The sequence below is a fragment of the Salvelinus namaycush genome, chromosome 3 (assembly GCF_016432855.1).
Source record: "Salvelinus namaycush isolate Seneca chromosome 3, SaNama_1.0, whole genome shotgun sequence".
NCBI lineage: Eukaryota > Metazoa > Chordata > Actinopteri > Salmoniformes > Salmonidae > Salvelinus > Salvelinus namaycush.
In genome coordinates this window covers 78,251,931-78,279,310 of record NC_052309.1, presented here as the reverse complement: position 1 = coordinate 78,279,310, position 27,380 = coordinate 78,251,931, and the positions used below count along the sequence as shown (strand labels likewise).

The window sequence follows — 27,380 nt, the reverse complement described above, 5'->3', positions numbered from 1 at the left end:
TAGCGTCAAGTGCCTGTTCAATTTTTATTGGGTTATTGGATTGTCAATCGTGGTATATCCACATGTTGTGTTGTTTGGTTGGAGCCTTCTCCTACCCTTTCTCTCTGTGTGGCGGCGCTGGGTTGGAGCCGCTGTCCCTGGTCTGGCACGTTCCCTTAAATTTTTGTGTTAAATTTGATGCCCCCCCTTTTTTTTAGATTCGACAATTTGCGACGGCATTTAAAATACCTACACGGGCATCTCCATACCGGTGTTTTTTTTTAAATAAGTATTTGTCAAATATACCCTTTATCCTGTAAAATGGCGGTGTTAAGCGGGTCGCTAGGGCCGGTTGCTCGGCTTGAGGGCCGTGAATTCGAATACCTGATGAAAAAGCGCTCGGTGACTATCGGGAGGAACTCGTCTCAGGGCTCCGTGGATGTGAGCATGGGTCATTCCAGTTTTATTTCTCGAAGACATCTCGAAATATTCACAGTTAGTGACGATAGCACTGGTGGTGGAGACTTCTACTTGCGATGCCTCGGCAAAAATGGGGTGTTCGTGGATGGAGTGTTCCTCAGACGGGGTGCCCCTCCTCTACAACTACCACGAATGTAAGTTCAACATGTATCTGTGTTTATAATAACTAGCTAGTTATCTTATCTTTGTTTTCAATTACCACAAAGCACGTGCTGTTGCAGCAAGACTACGGGGTGGTGTTTGCCATGTAGGTTCATCTTTGCTAGCTAATTAACGTCAGCTAGACAGTGTTTGTCAGATACTAGTAGCTACTTGTTATGAACTGCCCTCCCATTGTTATAAAATATCTTCTGAATTAAGACAGCCAAATGTAGTTAGCGATATTCGAACTTGATTCTACAGCACACTGTCTGTCGGCCAGCTTTCAGTTGATTTGCTATCACATAGTGGATTATTATTGTAACTAGCTAGCTGTGTAAGTTACTTGGTCATACATGTAAACAATGTCATATAGTTCTGTGCAAGTGTTTTGTTAGTCAGGTGGATATGATCGATGTTTTGTTTATATTTAAGTTTGTGGATGGCTACGTTGCTTGTAGGCCTGTATCTTTATAACATGTGTGATGTGCATCACTAGGCCATCACTCAATTGAACATTTCTGATACGGGTCATTACGGGTCAGTTTTGCACAACTCGGAAGATAGATGTTTTGCTTCAGTTTGCTCCATTCACAAAATTAGAATGGCAGGTCACAAAGGCCCATGCTAACGTTACAATACATAGGAAATTGTTTTCTCAAAATATTCACTGACCATTATTTTCCTCTTGCCATCACGGTAACATTACTCTATTCTCTTAGACCGATTTGAATTCCATAATACTAAAATGAGATTCTATTTCTATGCCAAATTCCCGGAATGCATAGTTTGTTTTGTCAGATTTGCCTAATTTTATTCTAAAGAAACTTGCAACATACACTCCAATCCAACTCAACCATTAAATCTGAAGACAACCCTGTATTTAATTAGGAACTTTTGAATGTTGATATTTGATGCATAATTCACAACAAAATTTAGTGGGCTGCTGGGGCTCATTCATTGGTCAGTTGCCTCAGTGACATACAAACACAAAGCTGCATTCTTAAAGCAGCAGTCAGCAGTAGAAACAATAACAAAGCGGCCTCCCCAACCCTGTTTCGGTAAAAAGCTAAGGGATGGGGCTGGAGAAATGTAACCACTCAAATTCATATATAGAGGTATGGATGCAAGGACTGACCATCCAAAATGATAGTTTTAAACATGTTTTGAGGCTATGGGTGTGTTCGTATATATTCACTCTGGAGTGCCAGAGTGCGCACAAATTCAGAGCGTTGTCAGCGCACACTGGACGCTCTGCCCGAGGAGTAGGGTTGATCCAAGCATTCGGAACTCACATCAGTCAATCACCCAAGCTAACTGGCTAAAGTTGGCTAACTTGCTAGCTACTTCCAGACACAAATGAGAGAACACATCACTCTGACCATTTCTATCTCCCTAGCAGAGCTGGTTAGGCTGTTTATGTTATCTAGAGTGTTGGTGACTTTAACTGTGCTGCTGGCAACAATTTAAAAAAATATTTTGCCATTGTTTACTGACAGGTCATATTCAACTGGTGTTGCACTGTTTTTAAATTCATCAGTTATTCTGCACTCTGGTACACTCAGATGAGCGTGCTCTGAAATCAGTGTAGAAAGCCAGAGTGAATTTACGAATGCACCCTATAATAGTGTTTGTTTGCATTTACTTTGACAAACATTGGAGTAAAACATGTTTATATTTTGGGTTGTGATGGGGTATGACATGAGACAAGTTATATTATTCAAGAATCAGTGGGGTACATATAATTAATTTATACGTCCAAAAATTGATGTAGCAACTGCTCATTGCCCCTAACTGACCACCCAGTCTTCTTACCCATTCATACACTGTATCACAGCACTTTAGACTGAAGAGATGTTGATTCCTAACAAAGAAGCACAGTGGGCTCAAATTCCCTTATCGATCAGGTTGACGTGACTAAAGAGCTTTAAATCAGGGGTGTGTTTTATACGTTCACATCTACAGCTTCAAGAAAACCTTGTGATATCCTTATTTTGGAATTGGGCTTTATGGGTATAATGACTATAGTAGCCCACCCTACCAAAGGCAAAGAATGATCAGGGAAGTGGACAGACAGTCTTGGCTTGGAGAGCTCTGGACTGGGGTTCTTTATGTCCCCTGGATTCTAACAGAATGACAAGTTGCCAGAATGAAGCAGTCACTGCTGCCCTGCCCTCCATGTTGTTGCTCTCCCACGCCTACATAATTACTCCATGGCATAGTCTTGCCATGACTGTTTACATCCTAACTGAATCTGTGTAAAGCAGTTATATTAGTTTGATGCTCATTGTTTTGTCTCATTGGAATGTTGTGTGTTTTTAGGATAATCTTTAGGGATGATGATTATCTTGGGCAAAAAAAGTGAAAGAAATAGAGAAGACTTCTTGTCTCTGCTGCCCTGAGCTTGGATACTTTTTGATCTTTTGAGGGTCCGTTGTGTTCTACATCCTGGCATAACATAGCAACTGTGCATTTGCTTTTACAAAATGTTTGGTCTCATTGAGCAAGGATGGCAATTGGCAAAGGAGCCTGAATGTAAAAATGCATTGAGGCTGTGGGAAAACTCAGCTCTTTGCAAAATGACTTGGGATTTCCATACAAGCTTATCCTCTTAACCAAGCTTATTTTATTGTTGAAAACATTTAAGAATGAATTGATTGAAGCAGATAGTAGACTATATAATAACATTCATTGTCTGGTAGGGGGTGGGTTTTGTGGTCTAGTGGAATTCTTTACCTCAGGTAGTAGAGATTGGGGGTCTGGTGGCAAAAGGAATTCTGTTTGTTGTTTGTATGCCTCTGTGCCTGACTGACAGAGGATCAGTGAGCCCCCAACACACACACAAACCCAACGTTGTAAAAGCAATGTGTGTTTCCTTTGGTCACACACAGCACTCTGCGAGGAATGTGATGTCTCAGAGCTCAGCATTCCTGTATCAAAGACACCCTGATGGTTGCCATGTGAGTGTGCTGCTGAGCACAATGTTGATGGTGCTGTTCTTGCTATTAGGTGATTTTCCCCCTCAATAGCAGGAACAACACCATCAGTGGTCAGAACCAAGTAATATCAGGATGTAAGATGGCACATAAACCCAACAACTTCAATGACTCATTTCTCTGAACTAGAGGTCCGTATTTTATTGAACGGGTGGCAACCCTAAGTCTAAATATTACTGTTACATTGCACAACCTTCAATGTTATGTCATAATTATGTACAATTCTGGCAAAGTAATTACTGTCTTTGTTAGGAATAAATTGACTTTCAACAGTTCGCAAAGAGCCACCTGGCCCAAACTGCTGCATATAGCCTGACTCGCTTGCACTGAACGCAAGAGAAGTGACACAATTTCCCTAGGTAATATTGCCTGCTAAACATGAATTTATTTTAACTATATATGCAGGTTTTAAAAAATATACTTGTGTATTGAATTTAAGAAAGGCATTGATGGTTAGATATGTTATTGCAACGATTGTGCTTTTTTCCGCGAATGCACTTTTGTTAAATCATCACTTGTTTGGCGAAGTTGAAGTAGGCTGTGATTCGATGATAAATTAACAGGCACCACATTGATTATATGCAATGCAGAGCAAGCTAGTTAACTACACATGGTTGATGATATTACTAGGTTAACTAGTGATTATATGAAGATTCATTGTTTTTTTCTAAGATAAGTTTAATGCTAGCTAGCAACTTACCTTGGATCCTTGCAGCCACAAGGTCCATTTGATGCTGCACTCGCGTAACAGGTGGTTAGCCTGCCACGCAGCCTCCTTGTGGATTGCAATGTAATCGGCATCCAAAAAGGCCAATTACCGATTGTTATGAACACTTGAAATTGGCCCTAATTAATCGGCCATGCCTCTACTCTGAACATCACCAAATTCACTCAGTATACATTACATAGGATGAAGAAACAATATGCCGATCCTCAGCCCCTTACTACATGGAGAACGAATACTGTATACTCGTTGTTGAGTGGGATCTGCATGGGGTGTGTGTGTATGTGGGGGGGGGTCCTTGGTGGCTTTACACCATTTCTTTGGATTCCTCATGTCTAACTCATTGTTAGAAAAAACGTTTGCTCCAACTCATATCTTAGGTGCTATATTTATTGAATATTATATGAATCCTATAAATTAAAATGGGCAGTTGGGTTCAATGGATTTCAGAACAATCTGAGATGGTGGGTGTCAATCCTCTTTCTTGTGCTTTTTAAGTTTGAGCGATCCAAAGGCATCATTAGGCCTATTGAATATTGCTACCTGCCTCTACCATCAGGGATGCAAACTAGTCACCTTTTGGTGAAATTTGCCGTTTTGAATCCAAATTAGGTGACCTACGTGATTCGTATAGATCCAATGATAAAAGTTTGTGGGGAGGGGGGGGGTTGGATCACTACTGGCTGTAAGGGAACGAGTGATGCAAGTTTGGAGCAATACTGGCTGTATCCAAGCCTCAGCCAATCGTTTACATAACAGAATGCAGCGCAGCACGCGACTGAAGAAAGAGAGAACCAACTTACTAGTTACAGCATCAGCGAGCGCTCTGGAAAGGCAGCTTGCAAGTTACAGCAGCGCATCCCCTGAACGATAACGAAGAGGTAACGTTAGATGAGAAGCCTGACCATGGAGACGGGGGTGAGAAGGTGATGAAGCGTACTTCATGAGCTGTAACCGAAAAACTAATGGCATTTAGAAAGTTTGTGGTGAGGGAGAAAGTGTGGAACTGGTATTAGCATTGTTAAGTATCTTGCTAGCTGGATCTAATTCTCAGTTAGCTAGACAGAGAAATATTAGCAAACTTATCTGATCAAATAATTGAGTTTATGGTGTGAAAATTAGCTTGCTAATAAAGTAGACAGCTAACATTACAATATCAAATGAGCTAACGTTAGTAACCTAACCAATTCTCTATAGTATTAACTGGTGTACGACTCCTTGCCGTTCCTCAAGTTATAACGCGTTAGTTGCTTACTGGACCCTGGCAATCTGTGTGAAATGTTAATTAGCTAAAGAACTAACCACTATCTGTTAACTAATGTTTTCCCTCTACAGTATGTGGTTAATTTTCAGAATGAGAGAATTAGGTGAGTTAAACAAGTACATTCAGGGTGTGGAGCTGGGCCTGGCTTAAGCTGGATGCCACGATAGAGGTGAAAGGAACACCACACACTTTCCCTCTTTCTCACTTTTGCTGGCACATTGTAGAACAGATGTCCACAGGCAGAAAGTGTACAATGTAATAATGTGCAGTGCAGCCCAAAGATATTGTTTTTGTTGTGTTGAACTTGACAGTAACACGTGTGAGGGGGATTATAACTTAACTCAGTGAATGTTATTTTTGATCAATGTCTATAGTGACCACTATAATAGAGCAAAAATAGAATGCCTCTTTTGTTTCATTCTATTTCTACTTTAAAATGTATTTTTCCCATGTGCAATGTGTGTGTGTGTGGTCACAAGCGTTCTATTATAAAGGCTGTCATGGCTAACTGCAATATTAGTGTATTGTTTTTTCTCAACTTGAGTGTCATTTGCAGTAAAGTCTAGGCAACAAATAACATTGGATTGCTTTCTTTACATTTTTTAGCTGTGAGTTAGGTTCACATTAACCACTTTTTATTTTACACACAGCGACTCATGTAGATCATATTATTTGTTTAATTAGTTAACCTGCATTTCCCCCTAACAGGCATGTTTTGCATGTTTCAGTGCAAAACAAAAGTGTCACCTTTTTGGGCCCTCACCAGTTTGCATCCCTGTACCATGCTGGTAACTAGTTTTGAAAAAACATGTTTTCCCACTAGACACTAGCTATGTGTGGTCTGCATAATGAGGTCATCAACATCCCCCTATTTCATCAAATCATTTAGTTTCCCATGCTCTTTGTTGACAGGGGTATTACATTGGTCCTGAAAGGGTGTTGGAGTGCATATGCATAATTGAAGTGTCTGGCTTCACCAGGCTGGCTCCCAGCAGTTTTTCACCCTCTGAGTAGCAATGCTAATTTGAGACTTGGGTGTCAGGGACACTGTTCTCTCTGAATGTGCTCTATGCCAGCTCTGTTGGGGCTTGGCAACAAGTGCTGCAGCACCTGGCATCCGGACCAAAAGGAAGCAGGAATGGCATAACAATCTGGGCCTCCATCTCTCTAGGGTGTGGTGATGGAGCCTGATCCTGTACTGATTGAACCTTGGTGTATATGGACATCTCCATTCTAGGCATTCACACTGCTTGTTGTTTACCCCACAATGAGAATGTGTGTTTGATTAGGCTACCACAGCCTATATTTAGCCTGAGCCTCTAGAAGCAACGTCAGGAGCTTCATAAAATGTGTGAAGCTCGCCGCCATTGTACTCTGGAGCAGTGAAAACTCGTTCTCTGGCGTGATGAATCACACTTTACCATCTGGCAGTCCGACGGACAAATCTGGGTTTGGTTGATGCCAGGAGAACACTACCTGCCCCAATGCATAGTGCCAACTTTAAACTTTGGTGGAGGAATAATGGTCTGGGGCTGTTTTTCAAGGTTCGGGCCCCTTAGTTCGAGTGAAGGGAGATCTTATCGCTACAGCATACAATGACATTCTAGACTTCTGTGCTTCCATCTTGGTGGCAACAGTTTGAGGAAGGCCCTTTCCTGTTTCAGCATGACAATGCGAGGTCCATATAGAAATGATTTGTCGATCGATGTGGAAGAACTTGACTGGCCTTTACAGAACCCTGACCTCAACCCCATCGAACACCTTTGGGATGAATTGGAACGCCGACTGCGAGCCAGGCCTAATCGCCCAACATCAGTGCCCGACCTCAGTAATGCTTTTGTGGCTCAATAGAAGCAAGTCCCCGCAGCAATGTTCCAACATCTATGGGAAGTCTTTCCACGAAGAGTGGAGGCTGTTATAGCAGCAAAAGGGGAACCAACTCCATATTAATGTCCATGATTTTGGAATAAGATGTTCGATGAGCAGGTGTCCATATAAGTAGTGTATAACGAAAAAGACATTACATACAAAATACTTTTTACAGTTTACATACATTTAAAAACATTAACATGTAGTGTGTGGATGCTCAGAGGCCACATAGACTGGGAGGTTGCATTACATTGTGTGGTAGGTGAATTTGAACCTTTTGTCTCGTTTTCTCTGCAGGTGCACTTTCAGGTTTCCCAGCACAAACATCAAGATCACATTCACAGCCCTGTCCAGTGGGAAGAGGGAGAAGCGTGAGGCGCCTGAGTCTCCAGTAAAACCAGTCCACATCTCTCCACTCACCATAAACATTCCAGACAACATCGCACACCTCATGAGCCCCCTGCCCTCGCCCACCGGCACCATCAGGTACAGTAACAGTAGGCCTGGGCCTCAGTTAACCTTGAGATAACTTATACTGGCCTGGCGGCTAATGCTTAGTTTATTGAACTCTAGAGGAAGCTGTGAACCAGGCTCAGCTTGCAGGTTAGGTCACCCCCTAACCTACACAATCTGTCCAACACAGCTTTATTTTGTGTATACTTGTCTAGTCTGTGTGTAGCCATTGGCAGTCTTTACTTAGCTGCTGTGTGTGTGTTGACTGAAAATACATGGCTTCTAGCAATGTTAATTTTGACAGCTGTTTTAATACCTTTTATTCTCAGTCACATTTTAGTCATTTCATCCTTTGTTAGTTATTATTAGTCGACTAAAACTCTGGGCAGTTTGTCTAGTTTAAGTCACAGCCATTTAGGTCACATATTAAGTGCATTTTTCCCGATTTAAATTATGAATATTTAGGCTACCTCTAACTTCCATCATGTGCACATTCCTTGAAAAGGGGGGAAATTGAGCTTTACAAAAATGCCAGGAGTATTACTGTACTACTAATATTCAACAAATAGCATTTGTTTTTTCCATAGGAAAGGTTAGTTACAAGTCAAGTATCCTGTAGGCTTGGGTGGTATACTGTATAACGGGGTATTTGGAAGAAGCCACATGAGGATTTTTCAAAATCGTTATAGTAAATTTGAATATTTGTAGCAACTTTTTATGTTAATATCTGCAGTCAACTTGTGCAATACATCACGAGATAAAGCATATTGCATTCTTCATTTCACCTGTCACATTATTTTACGTGATGAAGCTTACCGTAGTTCCCCAGAACAGTTGAGCCAGTCACGTGTTTGTTTGTAAGTAGCACAATTGGAGAAAGCCATGTGGTGGTGAGTCCACAGCATTCTATATCGATCGGCGAGTCTCTGTTGTGCGGCGCACGTGAGGTGATGAAGCCATCAGATATCTTATAATGGCTTTCTGCCAGAAGTCAGAGCGCTAGATGAGTTCTGTACAGCTGCCATTTTCCCCCTGTGCTTTCTACTAGTGTTTTTTTCCCTTCTCCCATCTGGCCCATGTACACATGCATGCTTTTCCGAAGGAAGAGAAGCATCACAACTTTGTTCATTTGCACAATTTCTCTCGTTCGCTTTCACTTGTAAATGTCCATACAGATCAAAAATTACATTCGGTAGCTACTTTTGTTTAACTTTATGAGCTGTATTTGCTGGTCTTTGTAATTAGTTGGTTTTGCTCGTTGGCATTTCGCAATTAGTTTGCTAATTTTTGTTTGCATTCTGGTAAGAAGCCCAGTTGACTTTTCTTGTTTGTAGCGCCCTCTTGTGTGCTATGCTGGTAATACCGTAAATCCTGGAACGAGAGAAGGGACTGTATGACGACATGAAAATCTGTATACCGCACAAGCCTACTTTCCTGGCTTTGCATCAGTTTAAAAGATTGAACGAGTGTCTGAAGTGACCACCTGGGAACTGTGTGGGAGAGCCTGGCAGATCAACTCAATCAGACCGTGCAGCTCAAATATGTAATGAGAGGATTGAATTAAATATTCTACACGCATTCATGCTTAGGATTGGACAAAACAGTTGAAAAGGAGCTTCATGTCAAATGAAATGTGAGACTAATGGACGTGGGATTCTCCTTTCACATTTTCGTAGACTAAAATGAAAATGAATTTGTAATAGTTTTTTTCCCAGTGCATTTCATTATCGTAGTAGTTTTAGACAGGAAAAATTGGTTGTTGATTAGTTATTGTTGACTAAATTAACACTGGCTCCTAGGGGTGTGAACGTTTAAATGTAATTGGGATCCTTAACTTTAGGAAACATTTTTAAATTCACATTGCAGTTATCACACATCATATTTTGTGTTATTGCCAAACTAGACAATAGGCCTGGGTAAAGTTGTGTAAAGGTTGACTCAGCGATATGACTTAGCTGCAGAAAGTAAACTGCATAGTGGGTAAATATCCGCAACATCTAAGAGTGTTGAAGTGCTAGGCTCAACTTCTCAGCTGTTTTTTTTTTTCTCTCTTTCTGCCTGGTGGCCGACCTGCCTATACTGTGCCCCTCCCCTCTCTCTCCGTCCCTCGATAGCTCGCTATGAAAGATGCAAGTGTTTGTGTTCCCTGAAGTATGGTAACTAATCCAGGGCTCTACAGTGTGACCATTTTACTCGCATATGCGCCTAAATATTTTTCTGTGCGACCTAGACATTTTGTTTAGGAGCGCCTGGAACATTTGAAGGATTCTATCTTTAATATCTCAAATATTGTTAATTGTGCTCAGTTGTAATCAGGCTCCTCCATTCCAAAATTCCTAGCGGAATTGAATCTTAACTCTCCAGAAATGGGGAGTTGACGTGCAAGTCTGAGTGAGTTATTTTGGCGTCAACTGTCCACCACTACGTCATCATCATTAACACTTGGATAAATGGCAGAGAAAGGCAAGCGACAGCACTGAAGCCCTGTATGGCAATACTTTGAGAAGTTAATGAGAAGGAAATGCACATTTTGCGAGGTGGAATTGAAGTACAGTAATGGTAGTACAGGTGCAATGCTTAACCATCTGAAAGAGGCACCACCATGAGACCCAACCCGTTGTGGGCAGCAGCGCAGCTGAATTGTGAATTCACGTGGAATGTTTTTTTCCCTATCGTTTTAAAGGAAAACAGATGATAAAATTGCTGTTTAAACATTAAGAACTTTCCCCCCCATTTGTCACATCCTTAATAGCTTCTGCTGTGTTCAAATGTAAACTACCCCTATATAGTATGTGAAAGGAAAGTTGTAGCAGTGCTAATTAGAGGTCGACCAATTATGATTTTAACGCAGATACCGATTTTATATGTATGTGTATATATATTCACACGTGTGTGTGTGTAATAATGACAATTACAACAATACTTAATGAACACTTTATTTTATTTTTTAATTAAGTTTTATTTTATTGTTTTTCAATCAACCAACAAAACACATTCCACATTCACAGATGTGACAGACTTAAATAAAATAAAAATATAATAATAAAAAGTAATTAAAAAAAAATATATATATATATATATAAGCTGGGGCCAAAAAGCTTTGTAGAACTCTCTGGGGAATCCATCTGGGCCTGGGGACTTGTTAGGTGGCATGGAGGTGATTGCCTCCTGGACCTCCTCAGGAGTGAAGGGGGAGTTGAGATCTTCTTGGTCGGTCTCTGATAGTTTAGGTAGCGAGATTCCCTCAAGGAAGGAGTGGAGTTCTGCCTCCGTGTGTTTTCTCTCAGAGGTATTTAGTTTGCAGTAAAAATCATGAAAAGTTAGATTGATCTTTTTTGGGTCATATGTGACCTCGTCCTCTGCTGTTCGGATAGCCATAATTGTACGCTCTGACTGCTCTTTTTTTAATTGATAAGCAAGCAATCTACTAGGCCTATTGCTATACTCATGGTATTTCTGTTTAGTAAAGAAAACTTTTTTTTTTTATCTCCCGAGTATCGTCCAAATTCAGATTTGGCTTTGGCTGCTTAAAGTTGACACCAGGAGGTGCTGTCTGGGGATTGTTTATGTACTTTTTCACAGAATTCCAGCTCCCTCTCAAGATCTAGCCTGTGTGCTTCCATTGCTTTTTTCTTAGAGGAAGCATATGCAATTAGATGACCTCTTAGTGTGGCTTTAGCAGCGTCCCACATTGTGGCCGGAGAAACAGGAGAATCTTTGTTGTCTTGTGTGTAGTTGTCTATCCATGTAGTTACCAATGTATGAAACGCTTCGTTTGATAGCATGGAGGTGTTGAATTTCCAGCTCTTTGACCTCGGGATGTTTTTGCGGAGGTGGACAAAGGCATGATCTGAAAGTGCTATGGGTCCGATTTGTACACGTGGCTGAATTTATGAAACTCTTTGGGATAAAAATGTAATCTATACGGGAGTAGGTATGTATAGACGGTAGAGTAGTATGTATAGTCCATAGATGAGCTATTAGTCTCTCTCCAGATATCTACCAGTCCCATCTCTTTAGTAAGAGACTTCAACATCTTTGCAGATCTAGGATTTGTGGTGGGGACTTGAGATGATTTGTCTAGGGTTGGGTTAAGGGTACAATTGAAATCTCCAGCCAGAACTCCAAAGGAAACACAATGCTCATTGAACAGGGTTATCATTTTCGACATGAAAGTAGGAGTATCTGTGTTAGGGGCGCATATGTTTAAGATAGTAATTGGTTGCCCATACAGTGACCCAGTTATCAAAATAAATCTCCCCTCCGGATCAGATATGTTTTTGTCAATTATGAATGGAACATTCTTATGGATAAGTATGGCTGTACCTCTACTGTTGGATTTGAAAGATGAGAAATACACCTGTCCCACCCAAGCTCTGCGGAGTTTGGCATGTTCAGCATCACAGAGGTGTGTCTCTTGTAATAGCGCGATGTCTGCTTTTTCCTTTTTTAGAGCACATAGTATCTTTTTCCGTTTTATTGCATGACCTAGACCATGGCAGTTCCATGTCAATAGATTTAAGGTACTAGTCATCGTCATCGAACAGTAATCGAACTTTAGTACAAGTCATCTCTGGGTAAAGGTGGATAGTAGTTACAGCTGCGTTCACATAAAAGGAAAATAAATGGTTTACATAAAATACCAATCTCTGAACACCCCAGCCGAGTTCCCAAACAACTCGACATATCCCGTTGGATCTATTACCCCCCCCCCCCCCCCCCCCGCTCAGTCTCAATTATGTGTTCCAAAAAAAAAACGGGAACAGTTAGCGACGCACAACGTCTCCCCCTCCCCACCAAAGAAATGCCTCATCCTCTCCGCCCCGCATTGAGTAAATGGCAACGTAGCCCCCGTCCAGACCACATTAAAAGAGGGAGAAAATAAAATGTCATAATTATGTACAATTCTGGCAAATTTAATTACGGTCTTTGTTAGGAAGAAATGGTCTTCACACAGTTCGCAACGAGCCAGGCGGCCCAAACTGCTGCATATACCCTGACTCTGCTTACACTGAACGCAACGAGCCAGGCGACCCAAACTGCTGCATATACCCTGACTCTGCTTACTCTGAACGCAACGAGCCAGGCGACCCAACCTGCTGCATATACCCTGACTCTGCTTACACTGAACACAATGAGCCAGGCGACCCAAACTGCTGCATATACCCTGACTCTGCTTACACTGAACGCAACGAGCCAGGCGACCCAAACTGCTGCATATACCCTGACTCTGCTTACACTGAACGCAACGAGCCAGGCGACCCAAACTGCTGCATGTACCCTGACTCTGCTTACTCTGAACGCAAGAGAAGTGACACAATTTCAGGCACCGCATTGATTATATGCAACGCAGGACAAGCTAGTTAAACTAGTAATATCATCAACCATCTGTAGTTAACTAGTGATTATGTTAAGATTGTTTTTTTTATAAGATACGTTTAATGCTAGCTAGCAACTTACCATGGCTCCTTGCTGCCTGCACTCGCGTAAAAGGTGGTCAGCCTGCCATGCAGTCTCCTCGTGGATTGCAATATAATCGGCGTCCAAAAATGCCGATTACTGATTGCTATGAATACTTGAAATCGGCCCTGATTTAATTTGCCATTACGATTAATCGGTCGACCTCTAGTGCTAATCCACCCATGAATTCCTACTAGCACATCTGCCAATCAGCTACGGTGCATTGCACCGATGATGGAACTGCTCCAATATTGATGTTTTCATTTGATTTTAGCCAATCATCAGTGTTTATCTCCAGATTATTCATGCTTGCTTCAACTAATGACAAATCCTTAAGCTTTTTCTGCTGTTTTAACTCTCAACTTAATGCCTCATGAAACAGTTTTGCTCTCCTTTCAATATGGGTTAGATAATGACTGCAGGAAAGGGTACAGATAAGCTGAGCCAAGATATTTATTTTACTGGGGCCCCCTATTCCTCAGAATAGCTTGGCTAATTGTAAACCATTGCTTGATTTCTAAAAAAGGAACTGAGGTCATCAGTGGATCAATTAGGCAGTTTTGTTTGTAGCATAAAAGTATTGCATTATTCTTAGTCAGATAATTTGATATGTACTGTGTTTGTCATCATGCTGACAGAGACTTGGTGACTAACAGTCTGGTTCTCTTCTTCCCCACAGTGCTGCCAACTCGTGCCCCTCCAGTCCCAGGGGAGCGGGCTTGTCCGGCTACAGGATGGGTCGCATCGTCAGCTCTGCAGAGCTACAGCTCATAAACGACAACTCCCAGTCAGAGAACGACAAGGAGGCCTCAGGAGGGGACAGCCCCAAGGTGAGCACCACATACAGAGAATCTCCATTGAACATCCTTTTAGTCTAAGGCTAGGCTTACATTCATCTGTGTCTGTGAAACTGGCATTTTTAATTTAATGGCAATCAGCAGTTGAAACCATAAAATGTTATCCCCGCCACTGTTTTGGTAAAAAGCTGAGGGATGGGGCTGGAGAAATGTAACCACTCTCAAATTCATAGACGGAGCTATGGATGCAAGAATTTACCAACCATGATATCAATATAGTTTTAATGTTATGCGGGTGTACAGTGTTTGTTTACATTTACTTTGTTTTAGTGCTGAGTAGGGTTGCACATTTTGGGGAATATTCAGAGGTGGAAACTTTCTGTGGGAATTAACGGGAATATATGGTAATTAACGGATATCTATGCAGATTAATATTAATACCATTTAAATGTTGTTTTTTTGCTTTGGATATATTTACCATATCATATGGAGACAGAAACATAAACCCTTTACCTTATCATAAGTAGACATAATTGCAAATGGTTAAGTCCTTCCAATAGAGAGAAAAAATTACGAATTGAACTTTAATTGAGTTGGCTCTTCACATGGGATGATTTCACTGAACAACAAAAGAAAGGGAATATTGAATGATCCCCAATGATCCATCGCATCTCCCCCCAAAAAATGTCAACATACATCTGTAAAATTATAGTCTAGAAACTAAAGCTTTGGTTGTCTTCCTCTCACGCTTCTCTGTCTTCTCCCTGGACCTCCTCAATGTCCACCTCTTGCACATCAGAATCTGAGGCCTCATCTTCACTGTCACTTTCCAACCTTGTTGAGGATGACTTGTCAGGCTCAAAAAGCCTCAAATTTGCCCGAATGGTCACCAATTTGTTCAACCCTTGTATTGGTCAGCCTGTTGCGTGCTTTGGTGTGTGTGTGTGTTCCCAAACAAGGACCAGTTGCGATCTGAGGCGGCTGATGTTGGTAGGATTTGAAGGATGATGGAGGCAACAGGGGAAAGAGCCTCATATCCACAAAATCCCTTCCACCAGGTGGCTGATGAGATATGTTGGCATGACTGCCATATTGCATCTCCATCCCAAAGCCCTTGCTTGGAAGTTTACTTTGCCAGACTGCAAATAACCTTGCCCTCATCAAGGCCAAGGTGGCGAGACACGGTAGTGATGACACCATAGGCCTTGTTGATCTCTGCACCCGACAGGATGCTTTTGCCAGCATACTTTGAGTCCAACGTATGCTGTGGTGTGTATGGGCTTCAGGCAGAAGTCTTCACGCTTTCTGATGTATTTCAGAACTGCAGTTTCCCCTGCTTGGAGCAACAGTGAAGTGGGCAGGGCAGTACGGATTTCTTCCCTTACATCTGCAAGCAGAGTCTGAACATCAGACAGGATGGCATTGTCTCCCTCAATCTGTGCAATGGCTACTGTTTTAGGTTTCAGGCTGCTTACCACTCTCTCCCAAAATACATTACCCAGGAGGATCCTCTTGATGTAGTTGTCCATATCGGCAGACTGTGATATATTCTTGGAGAGACTCCTTCCCCTCCAGGAGACTGTCAAACATGATGACAACACCACCCCAACGGGTGTTGCTGGGAAGCTTCAATGTGGTGCTCTTATTCTTCTCACTTTGCTTGGTGAGGTAGATTGCTTCTATAACTTGATGACCCTTCACATACCTAACCATTTCCTTGGCTCTCTTGTAGTGTGTATCCATTGTTTTCAGTGCTATGATGTCCTTGAGGAGCAGATTCAATGCATGAGCATTATAGCCAATGGGTGTGACGTGAGGGTAGGACTCTCCACTTTAGACCAAGCAGCCTTCATGTTCGCAGCATTGTCTGTCACCAGTCCAAATACCTTCTGTGGTCCAAGGTCATTGATGACTGCCTTCAGCTCATCTGCAATGTAGAGACCGGTGTGTCAGTTGTCCCTTGTGTCTGTGCTCTTGTAGAATACTGGTTGAGGGGTGGAGATGTAGTTAATTATTCCTTGCCCACGAACATTCGACCACCCATCAGAGATGATTGCAATAGTCTGCGTTCTCTATGATTTGCTTGACCTTCACTTGAACTCTGATCTCTGCATCCAGCAAATGAGTAGATAAAGCATGTCTGGTTGGAGGGGTGTATGCTGGGCAAAAAACATTCAGAAATCTCTTCCAATACACATTGCCCGTGAGCACAAGTTACATACACAGCTCGAGCAAGACATTAATCAGCATTTCTCTGACTATGTTCCTCCATTGAGTAAAAAAAAACTTCTGACTCCAGGAGGAATTGTGTTAAGGTGTCTGATTCATCATTTTCAACTCGAATAGAAGTAGAGGGACTTTTGTCAGAGGTTGCTTGTGAGCGCTGAGGAAATTGTATGCACTTGGCCAGATCATTCTGCTTCTTTGGTGCATTCTTCACATACGATTTGGCACAGTATTTGCAAATGTACACAGCTTTTCCTTCTACATTAGCTGCAGTGAAATGTCTCCACACATCAGATAGTGCCCGTGACATTTTCCTGTAAAGATGAGGAAAAAATTAGTGAAAAAACCCCAAATACAATTCCATGTACAGATAAATAGTTAAGCAGTTAGATTAAACAACTCCTTTGTAAGATAAATATTTTTTTATGAAACGTACATGGAAACAGGGGAATTAACACTCAGTTAGCAGGCTCAAGCAAGCTAAAACCCACATGGTAGCAAAAAATAACTAGCAGAAACTGTTAACAAGTTAGAAATTAGTTAAACATTTTGCTGCAGGCTACCATTTACTAGTTAACAAAAAATCATGTCATATACAATATATTCACCCCACCCAGTATTATAATCAAAACTTACCAGAAAGAATGTAGTCCTTGGCTCAGACAGTGTAGTAGTGTGGGCACAATATCATCTCATTAGTGTGCAAGATCTTGAGAATCAGCTGTACATGTGACGGAAGAATGCACTGTGCATGCAGAGGGTTGCAACTCCATTGAATTGGGGATAGTTTAACCAAAATATGCCACAAGACCTAGAATTGCCTTATGTGTATCCCTCAAAAAGGTTCACTGTTATAAGCTAACTTTAAAAAAATGTATATCAAGTAAAATTCCCAAAATTCCTGGGCATAACTACCAATGGAAAATTTACGGAAAGTTTCCGCCGCTTTGCAACTCTAGTGCTGAGTGATTAGTGCTTTTTGTTTTGGTTCTATTATTTAAAAAATTATCACGGTTTTGATAATGCATAGTGCATTTAATGACAATTGTTATATGTGGATTGAATGATGTAACAACACAGAATAAAACATTTAACAAAAGTCCCATGATGGTAGTGACTGCACTTATTAACCATAATTTATTTACATCATTACTATTTACTTTATAAATATTTAAAATATTTCAGTTGTTGGGTATATTACATTTAGTTTTATTTGATGACTTTTTATTATTTAATTCCAAGTCATCGTCTCCTCTCTATAGAGCTGCTGTCTGACAAAATCAGTATTTTAATAGTTCTTGAGTAAATAATGCATACTTTTACAACTGCTGAATATCAACTATCAATCACTTAGGTCATGTATTTTCAGGTAGAGATACCTCTCAAAGCAACTGCTCCCTATGCCTCTCGCTCCCGTGTCTTCTGTCTCTTCTCTCCCTCTGTGTGCCCCCACACAGACTGGACAAGTAGGCGTGACATTATTTATGGTCATGTTGGTTAATTACTGCGCTAATCTATGTAGAATATTGGCCTGTTGGAAACTACAACTCTACTATATCACACAGTTTGGACTTGATCTGATTGATCTCTATTGGTAAAAAAACAAAACATATCTGATGTTTTGGTTAATTGCTCAACACTACTTTGTTTACAAACATTGGAGTAAAACAAGTTTGTTTGGATGGGGTATGACAGTTGAACTAAGCTCAGGGCATTTCTAAGTTATATTCTTCAAGAATCAATGGGTACTGCAACTGCAGATTGCCCTTTTTAAATAAGTGCACACTTGAATTAATTGGAGAGGAAAGGTAGTCATGTGTCTGCCTGTTTTGGCATTTTAACTGATGCATGTGACAAAACAAACCCATGATTTGTTGTCATCAGATTTTATTTGTCACATGCTTCGTAGACTAACAGTGAAATGCTTACTTATGGATTATTTTCCAACAATGCGGAGTTATAGATGAGATGAAAAATAATATACAAAATTGAGAGAGTGACACGAAGAATAAAAACAGTGTATAACAAATAGAAATAGCATGGCTATACATATAGGGAGTACCCGTACCGAGTCGATGTGCAAGGGTACGAGGTAATTGAGGTAGCTATGTAATGTACATACAGGTAGGGGTAAAGTGACTAGGCAACAGGATAGATAATGGGCAGCAGCAGATGTGCAAAAAAAAGTTAGTGACTAAGTGCAAAAAAGGGTAAATGCAGCTAGTCCTGGTAGCCATTTGATTAGCTATTTAGCAGTCTTGTTTAGATGTCTTGGGGGTAGAAGCTGTTCAGGGTCCTGTTGATTTCGAACTTGGTGCATTGGTACTGCTTGCTGTGCAGTAGCAGAGAGAACAAGTCTGGCTTGGGTGAGTGGCTGTCTTTGAGAATGTTTTGGGCCTTCCTCTGACACCGCCTGGTATAGAGGCCACAAGTGAGTCAAGATGCTGTCGATGGTGCAGCTGTATAACTTTTAGAGGATCTGAGGGCCCATGCCAAATCTTTTCAGCCTCCTGAGGGGGAGGAGGCGTTGTCGTGCCCTCTTCACAACTGTTGGTGTGTTTGGACCATGATAGATCCTTCATGATGTGGACACCGAGGAACTTGAACCTCTCGATCCACTACAGCCCTGTCGATGTGAATGGGGGTGTGCTCACCCCTACGTTTCCTCTAGTCCACGATCAACTCACTTGTCTTAGACGTTGAGGGAAAGGTTGTTGTCCTGTGAATTGGAGTGTGTCCAGGGTTTCTGAGATGATGGTGTTGATGTGAGTCATGACCAGCCTTTCAAAGCATTTGATTGCTACAGATGTGAGTGCTACGGGGCGATCGTCATTTAGACAGGTTACCTTGGCATTCTTGGGCACAGGGACTATGCTGCCCTACCAAGCAAAAAGGCAGTAACTGCTCATAGCGTGGAACTGAGAAATATGGCTTTTATTTACGTTGGTTCACAGTAACTTTATGCAGTTACTGCTAACATGACCCCCATTTTCTCCAAAACGCAATACAATAGAGGCAGGATACTTGTCCACATGATTAAGCATGTATTTAATGTAGCAAAAAATGACGTACTCATTTTTGACCAAATGAGCAGTTACTGCCTTTTTGATTGGTAGGGCAGAATTGTGGTCTGCTTGAAACATGTATGTATTACAGGGAGAGGTTGAAAATATCAGTGAAGACCCTATCCTGCTTGGCAGCTCATGCTCTGAGGACATGTCCTGGTAATATGTCTGGCCTTGTGAATGTTTACCTGTTTAAAGGTCTTACTCACATTGGCTATGGAGAGCGTGATCACAGTCATTTGGAACAGCTGGTGCTCTCACGCATGGTTCAGTGTATCTTGCCTCAAAGTGAGCATAGAAGGCATTTAGCTCGTCTGGTAGGCTCATATCACTGGGCAGCTCAAGGCTGGGTTTCCCTTCGTAACCTGTGAAAGTTTGTAAGCCCTGCCACATCCGATGTGTGTTAGAGCTGGTCTAGTACGATTTGATCTTAGTTCTGTATTGACGCTTTGCTTGTTTGATGGTTCGTCGGAGGGTGTAGTGAAATTTCTTACAAGCATTTGGGTGCTGGTTTTAGCCAGTCGGCTAATTTTCAACCGCAGTCCCTGGGCAGGTTGTCAATGCACTTATTAATGAAGCCAGTGACTGATGCCATCGGATGAATCCCTGTACATATTCCAGTCTGTGCCTTCAAAACAGTCCTGTAGCATAGCATCCGCTTCACCGGACCACTTCCGGTCACTTGAGTGAGTCACTGGTACTTCCTGTTTTTGAGTTTTTGCTTGTAAGCAGGAATCAAGAGGATAGAGTTATGGTCAGATTTGCTAAATGGAGAGAGAGATGTGTATGCATTTCTCTGTGTGGAGTAAAGGTGATCAAGTTTTTTTTCACCTCTAGTTGCACAGGTGACATGCTGGTAGAAATGAGGTAAAACGTATTTCAGTTTCCTGCATTAAAATCACGGCCACTAGGAATGCCACCTCTGGGTGAGCATTTTATTGTTTGCTTAGTGTCTTATACAGCTCATTGAGTCCAGTCTTATTGCCAGCATCGGTTTATGGTGATAGAAAAATACAATGATAACTCTCTTGGTAAATAGTATGGTCTACAGCTTATCATAAGGTATTCTAACGTGAGCAGAACCTCGACGAGACGCACACCCCCTCCCCTGAGCTTTCCCGATGCTGCCGTTCTGTCAGGCCGATGTATAGAAAAACCAGCTAGATTAATATTTTCCTTGTTCCACCACGACTCAGAGAAACATAGGATATTACAGTTCTTCAGATCACGTTGATGGGATAGTCTCAAACCGAGCTCGTCCAGTGATTGCACATTAGCCAGTAGCGCCGCCTACTTCTCAGTGTCAGGGATTTGGGCCTGGTCTGGGATAATCAATATGTCCTTTGACTCATTGCAGTGAAAGTCCTCATTCAAATCGAGGTTGGTGATGGCTTTTCTGGTTTCCAGAAGCTCTTTTCGGTCATAGGAAACGATGGTGTAAACATTGATGTAAACATTATGTACAAAAAAAGTTACGATCAACGCCCAAAAACACACAATAGTTCAATTGGCCAGGAGCCCGTGAAACGGCTGCTATTCCCTCCAGTGCCATTGCTCACAATATGTGCTTTGCTACCTAGTAAATGACACCCTTTCTTCCTTCCTCTTCTTCTTCCCTTTAGGATGATTCCAAACCGCCATACTCATATGCACAACTGATAGTCCAAGCCATTACAATGGCACAGGACAAGCAGCTCACACTAAACGGAATATACACTCACATCACCAAAAACTACCCCTACTACAGGACTGCAGACAAAGGCTGGCAGGTGAGAAATGGCGTCTTTCAATACAAATAATTTCAGTGAATGGTGCATGTGAGGGAAAAGATCTGAACCTGTTTTGAATAGCATTAGGATACCACCACATGGTTATATTTGAAATATCTCAAAAACCAGAGCATAGCCCCTTGATTTTTTTCCCACATTTTCTTGTTTCAACATGGATCAACATTGTAGTTACTCCACAATACTAACTTAATTTACAGAGGGAAAGGAAGTCTGTACAGAATAAAAATATACCAAAACATGCATCCTGTTTGCAACTAGGCACTAAAGTAATACTTGGCAAAGCAATTCACTTTTTGTCCTGAATACAAAGTGTTTGGGGCAAATCCAATACAACATATTACTGAGTACCACACTCCATATTTTCAAGCATAGTGGTGGCTGCATCATGTTATGGGTATGCTTGTAATTGTTAAGAACTGGGGAATAAATGGAATGGAGCTAAACACAGGCGTAATCCTAGAGCAGGGGTACTCTACTCTTACCGTATGAGGTCCAGAGCCTGCTGGTTTACAGTTCTACCTGAAAATTAATTGCACACACCTGGTGTCCCAGGTCTAAATCAGTCCCTGATTTAGAGGGGAACAATGGGGGAAAAAATGCAGTGGGACTGGTTTTGAGGTCGAGGGTCCTAGAGGAAATCCTGTTTCTCTCTGACGCTGGGAGATGAATTAACCTTTCAGCAGGATAGTATCTAAAACACAAGGCCAAATCTTCACTGGAGTTGCTTACCAAGTAGTCCGTGAATGTGGCGGAGTTACAGTTTTGACTTGAATCTGCTTGAAAATCTATGGCAAGACCTGAAAAATGGTTGTCTAGCAATGATCAACAACCAATTTTGACAGAGCTTGAAGAATTTTGAAAAGAATAATGGGCAAGTGTTGCACAATCCAGGTGTGGAAAGCTCTTAGAGACGTACCCAGAAAGACTCACAGCCCTAATTGCTGCCAAAGGTGTTTCTACAAAGTATTGACTCGCTTCTGAATAATTATGTAAATTAGATTACTATTTAATTTTCAATCGGTTAGCAAAGATTTCTAAAAACAGGTTTATTGTGTAGATGAGTGAGACTTTTTAAATACATTTTGAATTCAAGCTGTAACACAACAATGTGGAATAAGTCAAGGGGTATGAATACTTTCTGAAGGCACTGTATATTAAGATGTGCTTTGACTAATATGCAACCTTGTAAAAGTACACATTCACTTTGGCTTCAAACTGAAGGGCGGTACATGGCTTATCCCATCTGTTTCCATGTTGTTTTTGAGCATGTGCCATTGATGAACTGTGACGTGAATAACAGCCTTGGCTGCAGTGTGTTCGTACTAACACGACGGCGTATTCTGTTGTAGAACTCGATCCGTCACAATCTGTCACTGAACCGCTACTTTATTAAAGTAGCCAGATCGCAGGAGGAACCGGGTAAGGGCTCGTTCTGGAGGATAGACCCGTCCTCAGAGGGCAAGCTCACGGAGCAGGCTTTCAGGAAACGAAGGCCGCGAGGTGTGCCCTGCTTCAGGACACCCCTCGGACCCCTCTCCTCCAGGTATGGACCTACTCACTCTCTCAGGTTTCAGTCACACGATGAGCTTGCTGTATGCTTTACTGCAGGGGTCTCCATCCGGTCGCTCGCAGCCCATCTATTCACAAATCCTCATTGACATTATCCCCTCCCTAGTTAGCTCCAGTTGGCCCAAAAAATGTCAAATGTAACACAATATCTGCCAATTAATTTCCAGCAATAGTTCCCCTGTATGTCTGTGTAGTGCACACATTTCTCTTCCATTCACTTTGTGTAGCCAGTAAGACAGAATGATAATTGTCTTCTGGGTAGACAGTAGCCTTGTGCGGCATACCGTATACCGGAGTATTTTGAAACAGCCAAGGCATGGTTTTTCAATACCGTCAATACCATTGAAACTATTTTAAGTTTTTCAATATTTGTTAAAATATTTTGTTACTTTTGAAGTAAATACCTGCAGTCAGCTTGTCTAATATGTTAGGAGATTAAGCATATCGTGTTCTTAATTTCACCTGTTACATTATGAAGCATAGTTCCCAGAACAGTTGAGCCAGTCATGTGGGGCGGCAGGTAGGTGGTTAGAGTTGGGCCAGTAACCGAAAGGTTGCTAGATCGAATCCCTGAGCTGCCAAAGTAAAAATCTGTCGTTCAGAATTCTATCATGGTTATTTGATCAATCGGGTGGGCTTTGTTTAGCAAACTCTGTCATGACATGCAGCAGCAAAAACATTGCTAGACCAGCACAGTCCTCTCTCGCAAAATTCTAAATTAACGTGGTATTGCATGCAAATCGAAATGTATTTTTTTCCAGCCCCAAAAATGGTCTTCAAATGTGATTTTAAGCATTGGCGTGGACACAGAACATCATATTTCATTGTTTCTCTAAGAATAATTGTAATTTTGAGTGAAAAACAGAACTGAATTTGGGAAAATACTGTGTATTTGAAGCTAGGAAAATTTGTAGTATTTTGCAATATGTTTCATAATTTTAAAGTAGCTCTCATGCTAGAAAAAGTTGGACACCCCTGCTTTACTGTTAGATTGATATGTTTGTGCCATCGCTTTGTGGCCATGTGTGGTCACTACAATATATTCCCATTGGAAGTGTGACCTATCGTGGTAAATTTCAATGCATATGTAAATCTAGGCTTTAAAAATGCTCAGAGCCCTATCTGCTTTTCCCTTTCACAGGAGTGCCCCAGTCTCCCCTAATCACTCTGGGGTGCTCTCGGCCCACTCGAGTGGGGTGCAGACCCCTGACAGCCTATCCCGAGAGGGTTCCCCTGTCCCCATGGAACCAGAGCCCGCTCCGGCCCCGCCCCCTGCCACAGCAGTCCAGCCCAAACTAGCTGTCATCCAGGAGGCCCGCTTTGCACAGAGTACACCAGGTGAGAGACGCCCATTTTTGTCCAATCACATTGTTGGAGTCTTCTCCAATCCTATGTACAAATGTGCAGTCGTCACATGTGGATCCTCCGTTAACGAAAGCTATTGTTTGTCCAGGCTCCCCTCTCAACAGCCAACCGGTGCTCATCACGGTTCAGCGGCAGTTGCCTCAGACCATAAAGCCGGTGACCTATGCCGTGGCCACGCCTGTGACTACCAGCACCAACCAGAACCAGCAGCCCGTCATGCAGACGGTGCACGTCGTCCACCAGATCCCTGCCATGTCTGTCACCAGCGTGGCCGGGTTCAGCACCGCCAACACCTACACAGTGTCCACCCCCGCCATGGTCACCCTCCAGACTGAGCCCCAGGAGAACGGAGACTATTCAGAGGCCAAAGGTGAGGGCAGGGAAGGAGGATGGTGTAGTGTGTGTAGATGGACAGATTGTGTTGACTCAAGGTAATAGTGGTTTCAGCCAGGTTTACATAGGTCTGTTTTACCCTTGACCAAGGCACCTGTGTCTGTGTATATATGCGTTGTGTTAGTAAATGTGAAATGTATCATGTTGATCAGTTATTGTAGTGCTTGTTTGGTGTTATGTAATTTGAGGTCATTGACATCTCTTCTTTTTTTTTCTATGTGTCTCTAGTAAAAGTAGAATCTGTTCCAACCATCTCCCACGCCTCTATAGGCGGTGGCAGTCGCATCATCCAGACAACCCAGTCGACCACGCCCTTACAGACGCTGACCTTAGTGCAGCAGCAGCAGCCGCCGATGGGCCAGCACCAGCTCCCCATAAAGACCATCACACAGAACGGCACCCACCTGATGCCAATGCAGGCCGCTGCAGGTGAGACACTGACTTAGAATGGATCCTGTCAAAGCGCTTTATCCGCATCTGTAGTCTACCACTGCTCTGACCCCATCTGTAGTCTACCACTGCTCTGACCCCATCTGTAGTCTACCACTGCTCTGACCCCATCTGTAGTCTACCACTGCTCTGACCCCATCTGTAGTCTACCACTGCTCTGACCCCATCTGTAGTCTACCACTGCTCTGACCCCATCTGTAGTCTACCACTGTTGTGAGTAGTCCCTAGTAGTTTGTTTAATTAACTAGAATTCATACAGCATACTTGTCAGTGCTGCTCTGCAGTGTGTTTGTATCTCGAAGGGCCATATGAATCCCTGTCTGGCTAGAGTTTCCTACACTGTTTGGAAAAGTACACTTTTTATTGGCATATGTTCTAAGACGTTAGATTACTTAGCAGAGTATTCCATCAATTCCGCCTCTGAAATATTTCTATTTTTTTCCTCATCTTCCTCCCTATGTTCAGCCACAGCTGTTGCGAGTCCTCTCCACTTGCTGGCCACTCACGCCTCCGCTTCAGCCTCCCTCCCGACCAAACGACAGAACGGAGCCCAGGCGGCCAGCGATCAGCCCAGCGCTAAGCGCGTCAAAACAGAGGAAGGGGACAGCGCCACCCCCACCGCAACACGCGCAGCAGACACGGACTCGTCGGCAGCCAATGACCAAGCCAGCCACCACAACTAGTCTTCTGCAACTACACCACCATCTTGGTTTGTTTTTCTCCTTTCCTACCATTTATTCCCCCTTCTTCCATTGACTCCCAAGGTGCCAAAAGGAGAAGATTTTCAGTTGGGTTTAACCATTGTAGAGGATTGGAAAATATGACCACCCCTTTCAAAAACAGACTGAAGAGAATATTTAGTTGAGATTTGAAAAAAGGACAACTAGGACAAAGAAGAACTCTAATTTGAAGGTACCCCTGTGAGACATCGCCGAGGAGGAGGAGGAGGAGGATGACGACTACTCCAAGACCACAGGAAGCCTTAACAAAAATTAACCTTTAACATGATGAGCTGAACTTTGACCACCTGCAGCGAGCAGTTTGAGGCCCATGTTAGCCCGGCGGTCGCGCGGCACCTCTGTCTCAACTACCTCAGTGCAGATTGGGGCCACGGCCAAGGGCACCACTCAACGGACCCATGGGATGACTGGATGAAGTGACCAACTAGCAGCATGAGAAGCATTTGATGCAAACATGACATGTCAATGAGTGCATCCAGCAAAAGGGATCAAAACAGTCGGAGCCAATTCCTGGACCTTTGGCAGCTAGCCTTTCATATACTGACCTAGCCTTATTGCAGCTGCAAGTAGAAATGCAGTATTTTGTTGTTCGTATGTGGACCATAGGATCTGTTTTGGATGTATTTTCATTTATATAGGTAATAAAAGTAATAACAATTTAAATAAAGAAAGCATACAGCAGTGGGGTCAATGACATTTCAATCACTCCACCTGAACTTCAAAATTATCGCTGTTAGTTTGTATGTGGATTTTTTCTGTTCAGTGTAGTTTCTTTTTACAATTCTATCAATGGAGTGTTTTTTTCCCCCTGTCAAATCTACGTTCTGTCATATCCAAATCAATTTGCTTTGTTACACTTACATATTTTCATACTTGCACAGATAACCAGTAAGATATAAACATATTAATTCCATGTGTAGTTGATCAGATGCCTCCTCATCAAGCTTTCATGTAAGACTACAGAAAAGTACCTGAGCCGTTATCGCTTGAATCCTTAGTTGAAACAATACCAAAGTGGTCACTCCGCCTCTGTTTTTGGTAAAAAGCTGAGGGATGGGCCTGGAGAAATGTAACCACTCTCAAATTGACAGACGGGGCTATGGATGCAAGGACTGACTATCCATGATATCAAAATTGTGGTTTTAACCATGTTTTGAGACTATACCGTGCTTTACATTTACATTGTTTACAAACATTGGAGTAGAACAAGTTTATATTCTCGATTCTGATGGGGTACGAGAGTTGAACTAAGCTCATTAGGCGTTTAAGTTATTATTCAAGAATCGATGGGTATATATCATTCATTAAAGTCAGAAAATGGATGTAGCAACTAAGGATTCTAGCTTTAACTGTACATTTAACAGAAGAAAAGAGCTGCTTAAAGCCAGACCAGATCTGCACTTGGTAAAATGTAAAAAAAAATATCTTGTTATCCTTGGCTGTGGTGACTTCGGTGTGGACAGGCCCTTTGCTTGATTATTTTATTCTGTTCCGACAACCTGACGAGTCTGTTTTCAGATTGGAACATATACAAACTTAAGAAGATACAAGTGATGGATATTTGTTCCGCTTCAGTGGATAAATGCTTTTTTTTATTTTATATAAATTTATTTAAAACCTTT

General features: G+C 42.1%; 1 protein-coding gene across 1 annotated transcript; it reads left to right on the top strand.

Moving 5' to 3' along the window:
- The first annotated feature begins 113 nt into the window (after positions 1 to 113).
- On the top strand, positions 114 to 27,380 carry LOC120039526 (forkhead box protein K2-like). Its single transcript, XM_038984937.1, has 9 exons — positions 114 to 593; positions 7,748 to 7,936; positions 14,043 to 14,193; positions 21,074 to 21,220; positions 22,591 to 22,784; positions 23,952 to 24,148; positions 24,264 to 24,545; positions 24,797 to 24,997; positions 25,484 to 27,380. The coding sequence occupies exons 1-9, from the start codon at positions 301 to 303 to the stop codon at positions 25,699 to 25,701; spliced, it is 1,872 nt and encodes a 623-aa protein (XP_038840865.1). The 5' UTR covers positions 114 to 300; the 3' UTR covers positions 25,702 to 27,380.